This window comes from Lipophrys pholis, assembly GCF_963383615.2.
Source record: "Lipophrys pholis genome assembly, chromosome: 16".
Taxonomy (NCBI): Eukaryota; Metazoa; Chordata; class Actinopteri; order Blenniiformes; family Blenniidae; genus Lipophrys; species Lipophrys pholis.
The window spans coordinates 11329594-11342755 of record NC_137634.1 but is presented as its reverse complement, the minus strand read 5'-3'; the positions used below and the strand labels follow the sequence as shown (position 1 = coordinate 11342755).

General features: G+C 41.7%; 1 protein-coding gene across 1 annotated transcript; it reads right to left on the bottom strand.

The window, feature by feature from the left end:
- Window positions 1-1744: 1744 nt before the first annotated feature.
- pcyox1l (prenylcysteine oxidase 1 like) lies at window positions 1745-12841 on the bottom strand. The gene is made up of 7 exons (XM_080483555.1): window positions 12478-12841; window positions 11122-11328; window positions 9741-9915; window positions 8521-8732; window positions 8081-8221; window positions 5911-6322; window positions 1745-4426 (listed from the first exon to the last, which is right to left on the bottom strand). Exons 1-7 carry the CDS (start codon window positions 12584-12586, stop codon window positions 4177-4179), a joined length of 1506 nt encoding a protein of 501 aa, XP_080339681.1. The 5' UTR covers window positions 12587-12841; the 3' UTR covers window positions 1745-4176.
- Window positions 12842-13162: the final 321 nt, after the last annotated feature.

Genomic DNA, 13162 nt, shown 5'->3' with positions numbered 1-13162 from the left:
AAGATGCTTGAAATGAGGATTTGTGACTCCGAACAAGACGTGTTTTTCTCTTCAGTGCTGGAAAAAGAAACAGACACGGTTCAAAAATGTCACATGTGATAATAATATGTTTCATGATTATAAAATAAATGCTACAACACTAATCATCATCATATAACAAATTAAAGAAAACAAAATATTGTCACAGTCAAATAATGTGTGAAAATATAAAGAACAATCATAAAGAGTGTTTCTTCTTTCTTATGTTTCAGTTTGAGCTCAGTAATAATATTAGAAGGACTATCTGGAGGACTGTTTGTATCTGTGTGCGATAAAACACTGTACGTATGTGGTATGTGAGGAAAACAGGAATAATCAAATCATCATGGCGCGACTGTTTGTTTTTATGGAACATAAAAGCAATGGATAAAAAAAAAAAAAACGTATGCGCACTCACACTGGCCCAAGAACGTCAGTTTAAAGTGGGAAAAATACAAACAGAAAGTAATAAAGTGTCTGATTCAGATCAAATAACTAACAGTGTAGGTTTCCATTGAGCTCAGACTAAAACAAATCCTCCGAGGGGCGATAAGCAGCTGTTCCAGGCAGTCCCTGCCCACCGTGTTTCACTGGAAACGGAAACTACATGTGTCATGCATAGTAAAGTTGGACTTCAGGGACACAGTGAAACCAAGTGAACAAAGATTCTGGAGGATAAACTGGGACCCGACTTCCAACTTTGAGCCAAAGAGAGAAAGAGAGAGCAGTGGAATCATGAGCCATCTTTCACTTTCAGTATTAGAGGGGAATGAAAGCTGTTTTGTTTCAGGCGAAACAGCCATAGCAAATATCCCAAGATACAGGGGGGACTTTTACAGTAATCTACATCCTCCATCCTGCTGCAGGCAGACACTAACAAGGAATTACTTTCATTCACTCGTTGTTACCATTATACACATGTATTGCTAAATACTTAAAATGGTATCATGTGGTTTCTTGTCTAAATTAGATTGATCTATTTCAGCATACCATCAATCCATGGTAGGAGAGTCACTACAATGCAGTGTCTGGCCACACATCAATCCACCCTAATACATTTAGATGGTAACATAATTACAATATTAATACAAAGACAGAATTCATCAGTCAGCCCATGTGAAATTATTCAAAGATATTGCTACGGGAATGATGAATATGGTTCATTAAGTCGTACTTTTTTGTGATTTCTTTTGGCAGTTCTGCCAACAATCTCAGCAGCCGATTGGTCACAGCTTATCGTGGAGACGTTAAGAAAGGCCCATCAAAGGTCAATCAGTTCCTTCTAAGCATTTGTAGCAACACGGTAGAAGAGAACCATGTGTTTTTCACCGAGGACATTGTTGTGAACTCTGCCCCTTTGACAAAACATCCACTTACCTTTTAATTACACAACTTCAGTGACATCCGAAGTACACAGTCGAGAGACAGCCGCTCCTTTCCCGTTGCAGAGCCGATGCCACAGTGATCCAGATAAGTAATTCACATGTGTTACAACAGATTGAAAATCCTCTTGGTCATCACAGCAATGCATCATTCAACAGATTTACTTTCTCACCGTTTCCTCATCACCCGCACATGTTCAAGATAATAAAGTAAAAGCTTTACAAGTGGCCTGTGTTACAGTGGGTTGAATCATACGCTTGAGTCTCAGGACACTTGAATTTCCTTTCTGGGTTCTATTTCCAGCTTTGTGGTTTTCAGGAAGGACGACACAGAGGGACTGATTACACTTTACATTAATGGGTTCGTCGCTCTTCAAGTTTATTTATCTTCAGATTTTATTCATGTGTACAGAAAAAAACATGAAAGTAACTACAAGGACCTGCACCATATCATAGTTGTTTTTTTAGCAGGTTTCTTTGTATAGTCCCTGTAGCAAGCAAGAAAAGGGTTTAGAAATTCAAAAACAGGAATAAAAAATAAATAATACACAGTTCAATGTGTAAATACAGATTAACCGAGATGACTTATTTAGAGCATCGCTTGAGATCTAAGCCATGTTGTTTTCTTTGACTTTAAATGACTGAACACCAGCAGAGAATAATCAAAATTCAGAGTTCATCAACAGGTTAATTGGAAGTGGATAAAAGTTGTGCCAGAAACCTTAACTCTGTTCAATACTGTTCTAAGGATTATTAGATCATTGTCGCAGAAAAATACATTTAGCTTCATGACAACTGAGCAAACGGCAGCAAAATACAGCTGTTAGTTAATAAAAAAGAGGTTACAATAATATGTTACAGTGACAGGAGCTTGTATGTTTTCCAGCACATCATAGGTAACTTTACTGGTGCAGATACCTCAGTGATGTATACATACAGAAGCTGCAGCTCATTGAAAACTTCACAAAAGAGTGTTCACGCCGTCAGGTAACCAGATCGACCACCATCATATCGGACGCCGTCACCACAGGCAATTCATCGGGTTAAAGGGATTTTTATGATGCAATCACATTTACAATCAAGTCAAGCCCTTTAGAGTCACAATGTTTTTAGATGACAACAGCAATTTCTAAAAGCACAGCGATATAAAGACAAAAAAAAGGTGCGAAAAGTTGTTGAAAAGTCTTGGGATGAGAGACATCAGTGGTTTCCCAGTGTGTCACGCCATGTTTTTACCTCATACCATTCTGAGAAGGAATGTCCACTGTCAGGAAGTGGCTTTATATTGATTTTCTATAGCTTAGTCCAGATTTAGGCTGGTTTTCTCTTGGACTTAATATAGACTGGTGTTTTGGTGTTTAGATTAGGTTAAATGTTTCTTTTTCAGTTAAGACCAGTCTGTAGTTTGGAGGTATAAACCAGGTTTTCTGGAGTTTTGGACTCGGCTATCAGGATTAGAGCCGTGCTATATGGCTGAAGAGAAAGCAAGAAACAAAGTGTCATCACCAGCAGCAACAGCAGCAGAGCCAGCCTTTGTTTTCATTCAGTCCAGTGTGAAAAAAAGCTGTTTGGCTTTGTTCCCTGAAAAAAATTCTTTCCGCTGGATTATGCAACAAAAGCAGCAGGAAGGGGAGATAATGAAATAGTCTAATGAAAGGGGCAATAGAGCAGAGCACCAGTGGTGACTACCATGAGTCACCAAAATATTAATTCTTTAATTTGCCAGGAAAAAACAAAATCCTATTGAGATTATTTTGATGAGATCGTCCTGGTGGCCAACAGCAGGTCCAATAATAGTTCTTACGTTTTCCAGATGGTAACACCAAAGTCCTACAGTTTGATGGATGGCGGAGGGCTTGCAGATGTGTCTGAAGGTGACATTAAAGAAGTAATTGCACCTTTATTTTGTTTCCTTGGCTTGTTTGAATTATCAATTTTACAGAGCAGTATCAGTGACCTTCAACTTGTACTTATATCAAAGGCTGTCCCTCCACTCCAGCTGCAGTCTGAGAATCTTCAAAAAAAAGCCATTTTCCTTTCCAAGATGTCTATCATCTAGTGTTTTCTTTGGTCGTTCCTGCAGCAGAATTTCTGGGCGTAAATCACCAATTGGTTTTGGCAATAAAACTTCAACTAAAACCACAGCATGTCACATTTATCTGGCCCTGAGGACACAAAAGAAAACTATCAGCGAGACAAAACTGGTCTTTGAATGATGGTCCTCCATAACAGTGCCATCAGATACTGCTTGGTAAAAGATTTTCTGGATCAGGTGTGTCATACTCTTTTAGTCAGGAATGCTGCAAAACACAGTAAAATGTCCAAAAGCCATTTCCTAAAAATCACTGCATTGTTTTCCATGTTTTTCAGCCCCTAAATATGGCTTTGTTGCTTAAAGCTACTTGGCGAGCAGTAAGATGGCGTTCACTTGCATAACTGACCTCTAATGTTCCCTACTACTAAAACTGTGCGATTCCCAGTAAATATATGAAAAACAGCAGTTACTTTTATTGAAAAGATAAATTTGATGTTTTCTGAGTGAATTTCACCTTTTGCAATGTTATTAATATGACTGGACCAGACCCTGTGTTGAAGTCGGCTGGCTGGCCAGATATTTGGACGCCCAGGATCGCTCGAGTGAAACGCCGCTACAGTTAATTTTACTGACTCAAAGTGGACAAAATCCACAGGTAGTTACGAATTTGGATGTTTGCGCGCGTCGGTTTTCTTCCACCGAAGCTCTGATGTGCGGCGTGTTGACATTCTGTTCAGCAGGTCATAGCTCCGTTTTGATCCTGTGCATCAGATCTTTCTGGTCCACCATGTCCGTCTGCCGGTTCCAGCGGTGGTAGGCCAGCAGGGCGATGTTCTTGGCGGCCACTGAGCTCATCTCCATGGCGCTGCCGGCCCACTCGATGCCATTGAGGTAGTAGAGATTGGGGTGTAGCTCCACAGGCGGCAGCCCCTGGCTGCTGCCATAGTGAGGGTAGGCCTGCCACTCCGTGACTTGTACTGAGTAGTACGACCTGGAATTAGAGAACAAGTCACATCATGGTTAATCAAGTTCGTCACCTTTTTACATTTGTTGTTAAATGTATCCTGAAAGTGAAAAAAAAGTCCTAACAGAAAAGGGACTGTATGTGCCGTAAACACTAAAAGCGGGCCCTCTCAGATCAGCTGTGTTCTTCATCCATTATTCATATTGATTTATTCAATTCACTCTTTATTCTGGTGGGAAGCCCGTTCAGATAAAATCTCATTGCAAGGGGGCCTTGCCAAGAGGCCCACTGGTACGATATAAAAGAGCAATCAGAAATACAAGCTTACATAAGAACATTAGGACATCATTTGGGTCCAGTTTAAGAATCAATACATTCTTTTATTACTCAGTTCTTCAAAAGAGTTAAGAAAATGCCCCGAGACGTAGAATGTTGGTGGTAGTTTTTTGTCTCCTCAGTGTTAGTGAAGGCCACGGGAGCAGAGCCCTAAAGAGCAGTGATACTCCCTGAAATCAGTGTTTGTAAATAAAGGGGATCATTTTGGACTGTGGAGGAAAACTCAGTGTGTCATGAAGAAAATGCTATTTATAACTTTCTGCTAGACTGCACTGCAGCTTGCACCCCTAATCTAAACGCAAATGGTATCTAACCACATGGCAACACAGACTGATACGTGCCCGTGCATATGCTACACTGTTGGCTCCAGTTAGAGGTGGATCGGGCATGTCCGAGGCCCCGGGTCAACCCCGGATGTGCTGCAGAGATTAGATCTGTTGGTTGGCCAGGAAGTGACATGAATTCTGCCAGGACTGCAACCTCAAGTGGATGACGCAGCAAAGAAGATGAACGAATGATAAATGGACATAATCTGTGCTTTTGTTTGCATTTTGAGTCTGTCATGTCTGATCATTTTCTGCTTTCTTGTTGTTTTGCCCCCACCCCGACCCCCAGAGAGAGCTGCACAGCTCCATATCTATGACAATATAATGGATCTACTTTACTTAGATGCTGCCAGCAACAAGAGAAATAAGTCAGGAGCCCCGCGACTTGTTGCCGCACTGACCAAATGGAGGCCTCACAGACACAGCTAACATCTGGCCCAAGTCGTCAATAACAATAATCCAACTGCTGTGAAATGCTTTGAAAACTGAAGCACACCTATCAGAGCTCCGTGCAAGTTGCGAGAACTTGGAGCAAATAACAGATGATATTGAGGAATATTATTGAGAATTGGAGATCTTAACTTTTCCTGACCACCTGCTCAAATGACATGCTGAATGCCATAGACAGTCTAAACGTTTCTAGATATAAATAGATATCTATTCTAGATAATAAGCATTGTACTATGTCTAAATTGGGCTTATCCTGACTTTGTAAAATAGAAGTGATGAATACAGGTTTCTGATGAGGAATATTGGATAGTCTGACCAACTGATGAAGTCACAAACTCTTCAGCAATGAAAATGACAGTTGGTGATAATGATTACTTTATCATGAAACAACCAGCTTACCTGAACAGTGATTTGAGCTCAGACTTGTCGAGCGGTTGTGGCGAGAAAACCTTGTATACTCCGGCCTCTTGCGGCTGCTTACGTCGGAAACCTGCTGAGATGTTGACAGGACAAACGCTGGCCACGCTGTTGAAGAACAGATCAGGTGTCTCAGTTGTCAGGACGCTGGCGAATGGGAAGAGGCGGGGGTCCGGGAAACCAAAGAAGGAGGTGTTGAGGTAACCGTGAACAATGGTTGCCACAGTGCTGTGATAGTTGCCTGGCAGCTGGTCGAAGGGAGGCGTGAAGCCCTGAAAATGGACTTCAGAGCTGATGCTGGCCTGGAGCGGCGTGGCCAAGATTACGATATCGTACAGCTCGGATCCGGTTCCTTCTGCTGAGGTGAAGGTGAGCTGGTACTGAGGTGCCTCACCTGTGGCCCAAACACACAGCACCAATGTCAACACTGTCCCACACAACTCTGATACAAATCACTCGACAGCAGTCTGCCAACAGATATCACAACCACTATTGACATCCTGAACAGATAAACATTAATCTATTTATTAAAAGCTGTATTAAATTTGGATTGGGACAAGAAGATGGCGGATCATCTTAAAAAATAAATAAATCAATCAATAGATGCCACCATGCCACTGCAGTAATTAGAAAAGAAGTTGCACAAATCCTTTAGCTTCTTTCAATGAATGTACTGGAAAAGCCAAAAAATAATAAATGACTCCCTCAATATATCCATTTCTCTTGAAATACTCCTGCTAATATGCCGTTTTGTGAATTTTTTTATGAAAGACAGCATTTGTTGCTTTGGTTTACTGAGATGTTTTTGGTTAAATGGAACATTAAGGAAACGCTGCACAACTGTGCACGAAATGGCATTGCATTATAAACTACAGCATCTTTGTTAAGTACAGTATGGTAGGTTTGTTTTTTTTAAGCCATCGATCTGTGAACTGCTTTGATTTTATCGGAGTGATGTGACACATTCAGCAAGACCTTAAACGGGGAACGTTGGCGAATATAAAACTGTGGTGATGATCTCTGCTGAATTATTAATGTAAGCGTAGCTGAGGCGTCACATAGGTAAACACAGATCCTCTTAACTTGCAGACTCATATTGATCCTGCGGCTGTGTGACACCTGCCAGCCGCTTAATTAAGTGACAGAAGAAAGCTGACACCTTGCATATGTTTGCTTGGTGTCAGACGGTGTATGAAAGTGGATTTGAGAGGTTGGATGGCAGCTGGCAACAAAGCTGAGCTCAGAGTGCGGTCACAACGTCAGGAGGTGGAGATCAGCTCAATTTCAAGAGGGTGCCGAAGTTGATGGCAGAGGATGCCAGCAACCCGACGCCTGTCTGAAAAATTTGATCTTTACTGACAAGTTGTAGCCCTTCTTTTTTTAGATCTGGATATTAATGCTATCCCTGAATGTTTAACCGCCATCATAGTCTTCAGGCTGGTTTTGTAACACTTACCCCAAAAATGATCAGGAGCTTATGACCCTTTATAATGTTTCCTTGTGCACACATATTAAAATGAACGATTTTCAGATTACAATTGGCCTCGATGTGAAGCAATCAGGCAAATTACCTGTTAGAGTAGGGTGAAAGTCAGGATTTATACTGTTTTGAAGACTCATTTTTGAAAAGGTTTGAACTTGTGATGGCGAGGCCTGTGTCAAATTACAAGACATGCTGCAGGCTGACAGGCCTCTGCTGTTGAAAAGTAAGTCTCCATATGAGAGTAAGCTCTCAGTATCCAAAACAGCTTGAGGATAAAGAGAGAATCCAAAAGCTCATACATGCATACTGTACATACATGCAGTATAGTCGAGTACAGTACAGGCAATCAACATGCTCTCTTTGAGATCCTGCAGCAGAACTTGACTAACAAGCTGCTGCAGCGTTCCCCTGCAGACAATTTCTGACAGCGTGTTGGTTTTTAAGACTTGTGATGAATGAACTAACATTAAAAAATACACCAGAGAAAAGGTGACGTTCACATTCAGTGGTAAAGTCACAAGTGTGCAGATAGAGTAACAAATCATACAAATAGTAGGTTTAATTGTTGCCTCAGGTCTTTATAGGTTTAAAAAAAAAAAAAAAAAAAAAGGATCCTAGTGAAAGCGATTAGTTGCGCAACATGATTCAGAAGATGTCGGGGTGGTGCACCTGAGCGGACGGGGGAGATGGAGTCAACTTGCGCCTGCAGGAGGTTTGCATTGGCCATCTTCAGCAGTCCAGAACACACCAGCTTGTTGCCTCCTTCAACCGCCCACAGGTTGTTCTGGGCACCAGCTAAAGACACGGCACCTAAAACACACACACACGCACGCACCTTACAAACAGTACCAAGTGCTATAAACCAATTATCAGCTTCCCACACATTTTCCTGTGCTCTTGCTCCCGTAGGCCACCCCCTCCCTTCACCTCACTTTCTTCTTTTCTATTCTCTCCTCACAGCTCCTCCCATCCCGGCATTTTCCTTCCTCTTCTCTCTCTTGACCTACATCAACAGCAGAGGGAATGTTTAACTCATACCTGGCCCTAAACCTTCTTTTACCCCTCCAGATCACTCTTCCATGCTGCTTATTTTGTCACACTCAGCTGACCTACAAAGGCTGGGATGCTAACGTTCTGCCCGTAGTTGATCCTCATAACGGGCGCGATGACTTCGTCGATGAAGCGCTGTGACACGCCCAGCTCCAGCAGCGAATCAGAGAGTGGCCTGCGTGTCATGTTGATGAAGCCGCTGCCGCCGAGAGAGTCCAGGAGTTCCTCCACCGAGCTGAAGGCGTGGCCGTGGGCCTGGTACTTATAGATCCTTTATTGTACAGGGACAAACACACCAAAGCATAATTTATTATATCCATGGACTGATTTATAAATGCACAAAACCCATTAAACAAATGTATGCATTAATTTGTCCATAATGGAGGGATCTGTATAGCCATTGCTGTTGCTTATATCACTCTTTATTGAAATAGCAACTTTCAGACGAGGGTGCAATGAAATTAAAATTGAACTAAAATAAAAGTCAAACATTATTAGAACATGGATAACATAATCATTTAAGCATAAAATTACAAGATTGTAAATGAAAAAGTAGTACATACAGACTAAAGAGGTGAAGTTTAAGCTTAGTCTAAAAAATAATATTTGCAGAGCCAAGAAATATAAAAACAAACAAAGTTAATGCATGTTAACATGCACTGAGAGAAGAAGCAGGTCAATAAAATAGCGTACAAGCAAACATATCTTGCATTTTCACCGTTATATTTAGAAATTGGGTGAAATAAACATAAAGGTGAGCATAAAGGATTGACATTGGCCATCACAACACATGCACATAATGGACTTATTTGTTGTTAGAGAGCTGAAATGACATGAGTGTTTGTTTTCTTTTCATTTATTAGCACATCCCAGGCAGATGGTTGTCTATATTTATTCAGAACCCATGCTCTGTAAGCCCCACAATGAGTCAAAGGTTTTGCAGTGATTAGGCCGCTGATGCCTGAGGCTGAGGAAAAAATACAAATGGCTCAAAATAGGCTTCACCCACTGGCTGCAAAGCTAAAAGGCAGCGCATTCTGTTTGTCGTCTGTGCAACACATCGTGAAGAGGCAAACAAGAAAGGTTTTCCTCGAGTACACTTACCAATACCTGTCATTCTTAGAAAGTTAAGGAGTCGAAGTAATATCACAGTACAAAGTTTACATCACTTAACTAGGTCTTTTCATACAACTACAGAGACATGAGCTGGCGTCGTGCGGTCACCTCCTCGCGGAGCCAGGAGAAAACTTAAAACAAGGCATCAATAGTTCTGCCTTACCTCATGAACTTCTCCATGATTTCCTCCACCCACATCTGCAGGCGTATGAAGCTGATGCCATAGCGCCACCACAGCCGGAACAAGTCCAGCAGATACCAGTCCGTCTCCTCCAGAATCACCTCTTCGCCATTAAACACTGCCGTCTTTCCCGCCACGCTGCGACGATACTTCAAACCTCGAGGGGGCGAAGACGGGACAATGCAAGGAAAGACACAGACATACAAGGAAGATATTTTTTTATTTTGGACATTTTGCAGTATTTTGTCGTTTAAAAAATGTATTTATAGTTAATTTTCATATTTTGGCTGCACTCTTCAGCGTACCATCTGTCTCCTCTGCTGTTACACCAACCATTTCTAGGTCCTCCTCCTCTACATCCATGACTCTTCTCTGAAGTCTTCCCCTTCTCCTCTTGCCAGACAAACATCCTTTGTCCAATATGTTCACCCAGCCCAACCTTAGCTGTCCTTCTGTTCTGTTCACTTTTAATCCTGCACAACCTCGTCCCTCCAATTAGAAATCTCAGCATCTTCTTTTCTGCCACCTCCAGCTCAGCCTCCTCTCTTTTAGACGGTGCCACTGTCCCCAAACTATGCATCACAGCAACCCTAGTGTCTCATAAATCATTATTTTCACTCTTGCTGCTCTACATTAGTTCACACAGCAGCACAGACACTCGTCTCCATCAAATCCATCCTGCCTGCACTCTTTTCACCTCTTTTTTGTGCTGTTCTTTGCTCTGGAGGGTTTACCTCAGGTACTGACCTCATCCACATTCACTGCCTCTACTCCTTTTATCTTCAAGTTTCCACCTACAACCCTCTCATTTACACGCATACATTCTTCCGCCTTTACTTCATACCTTCATTCCACTTTTCACCATTGCAGACTTTCATCTCTCCAGATCCTCACTTAATCCTTGGAATCACTATTGCAAACAAGAAAGGGCTTGGAGTTGACTGGTGATGTAACCCTACCTTTAGGGTTGACTCATATGTCACTCTGATTACCCGCCTCATTACTTTCACTGTTCTAGTGCTGTTGTGGGACACTCCTGACCTCCTTATACAGTGCCACAGCTGCTGTCAAGAAAGACACAGTGCAGCTCCCTCCGATCCTCTGTGTACTTCACTCTCCAAGCAAAAAGTTCATCTGTTGTACTTGAAACCAAACAACTGCCGCCTGATACGAACCTCAGGTCTTAGCTTCGCCTCAACAACTTTCTAGCCCTGCAGTAACTGCAGCTCTCTACGTTAGCCATGTTCTTGAAGATCTGTACATCAAATAAACGACAAAATCGATGTCAATTGAAATAATCAATAAAACGATCGCCGAGCCGCTCATGTCTTTGTGTATGGTGTGCGTCTGTGCATATACCCACCCAGCTGTTTGACAAACTCCTGCATGTGAAGGTTGAGGGAGTGAATGATGGAGCCTCCAGACTCATAGTCATTGTGGTTTACTGTCACAGTTGCAAGGCGGCCTCCAACTTCACCCTTCTCAAACACATCCACCTGGACCTCGGGGCCAAAGTGTTGCCGCAGGAAATGAGCCGTGGCACTGCCTCCTATCCCGGCCCCGACCACCGCTGGAGCACACACAGGCAGACAGAATTTGGAAGTGAAAGTGTTTGACAAGTGTGGATATAGGCACTTGAATTTTTATCTTAACTGCCTTGAACATAAGGTGATTCCCATGTTTGAGTTAATTTTGCATAGATTTATGCTATTTTAGATCCATCTATATACATTTTTATCACGTTGGTTAACTTGTACCTCTTTCAGGTCTCTTTTGTGTGTCTTTGTAGTCTGTAATGTGTGCATGTGTTTATCTAGGATTTTAGATGTTAGATCCAATTATCACCAATCATTAACGTGAAGCTGCAGTGATAATAGTACAAACACAAAGTCATCACATGGATATAGAGGTGTAAATGCACATGGGACAAAACGAACACTAATTATGTTGTAGATAATAGATTCTTTATTAGTCCAATAGTGGGAAGGCCTGGATGGTTCTAATTTTTTTTTAAACATTAATGAAATTGAAAATCCATCCTACAATTCATTTGAGTTATTCCTATGATCATCTTCCAAAAGCCAAATCAAATCAATCCCATTTCTAAGGTCTATGGCATTTTTATAGTTATAGGTGGATGTATAAAGCTATACATAACTTTTTATCTTCTCTGTCTATTGAAGGATTGATTTTAGAATTGTGTTGTGTCGATCCATTATCTTTCTCCATTTATGATTGAAGATGGATGGTTGGATGGATAAATTGGTCTGGGAGCGTCTTAAGTTGATGTCTGGGCTTCTTTAATTTGTCTATTTTGACTGTGGGAAAGAGGGTGGGTGTATTTAAACCTCTCACTGACATATTTGAAGGGAATCAATGCGTTTATTTTGACTAACTGGGTACAGATTTTGAGTACTCTAACCACCTTTGCACTACTTTACACTACTACACTTTGTGGTCTACTTTACAGAAACTCTGCATTATTGGAGTGAATGCTATTATGTCATTGAAATAAGCTCATAAAATATCTTGATTTGTGGACATTGCTATTAAAGATCCTAATAGTACAGGTTCGTCCAATGTCATTAAAGCATCTGCAATGAATCGCTTCCGAATAAGACCTCGTTATATTATATTCATGAGGCGTTCAGGGACACACTGCGGGCTAGCATTAGCTGCATCCAGCTATGATGCCATGATGCTTCGTCGCGCTGCTTGCCTATCTTCGAAGGCGGAGCTCCGTCTACATGAGCGGGTCCCTCCGGGTCTCCGACGGCCGCCTGGGATGCAAACACGACGGCGAAAAGTGAGAACAGACAACCGGCCATAGCGATGACGGACGGAGCAGAGATGAGGGGAAGGAGGAGGCGGCCGTTACGTTAAAAAGAGACGAGTCTTTCCTCCATAAATAAACATTTACACGGAATAGACGATTTTTAAATCGGTATGTCACTGATCAGGTCGGAGAGGCTGCATAAAAATGAGGTGATAAAAACAATATTGATGATGGCGATACGGGTCAATCCATTGATTACCAGCACTAGTCAGACGTGTCCGGCAATATCACGTGACCTGTTAGACGGGCTGGTCTCCACCAATCAGAACCGTCTGGGTAGGTGACGTCTCCTCGGGCTTCACGTGCAGTACAAGAACTAAAAATATGATTAAATTTAAAATGACTTGTATTTTATCTTTTGAGAATACAATAAGGGGATTTCAATAATCGCATGTTTTTGTCATTCACAGTGTCTACATCATACCAACAATTGTGAGAAAGGGATTGTTGAGTTTGACTTGTGCTACTTTTGATTTTCACTTTGAATGGCCTTTTTCCAACTAGTCTCCAGATGATTTCATCCATACCACTTGAAACTATTTATTTAAACTGGTTTCTATCATGCATT

Bases quoted from the DNA above. Each gene is read 5' to 3' on its own strand.
- pcyox1l (XM_080483555.1), bottom strand. From the start codon at position 12,586: ATGGCCGGTTGTCTGTTCTCACTTTTCGCCGTCGTGTTTGCATCCCAG. The intron at 8,733-9,740 runs GTAAGGCAGAAC...TGTACAATAAAG, and splicing joins ATCATGGAGAAGTTCATGAG to GATCTATAAGTACCAGGCCC. The intron at 4,427-5,910 runs GTAAGCTGGTTG...CTCTAATTCCAG, and splicing joins GAGCTCAAATCACTGTTCAG to GTCGTACTACTCAGTACAAG.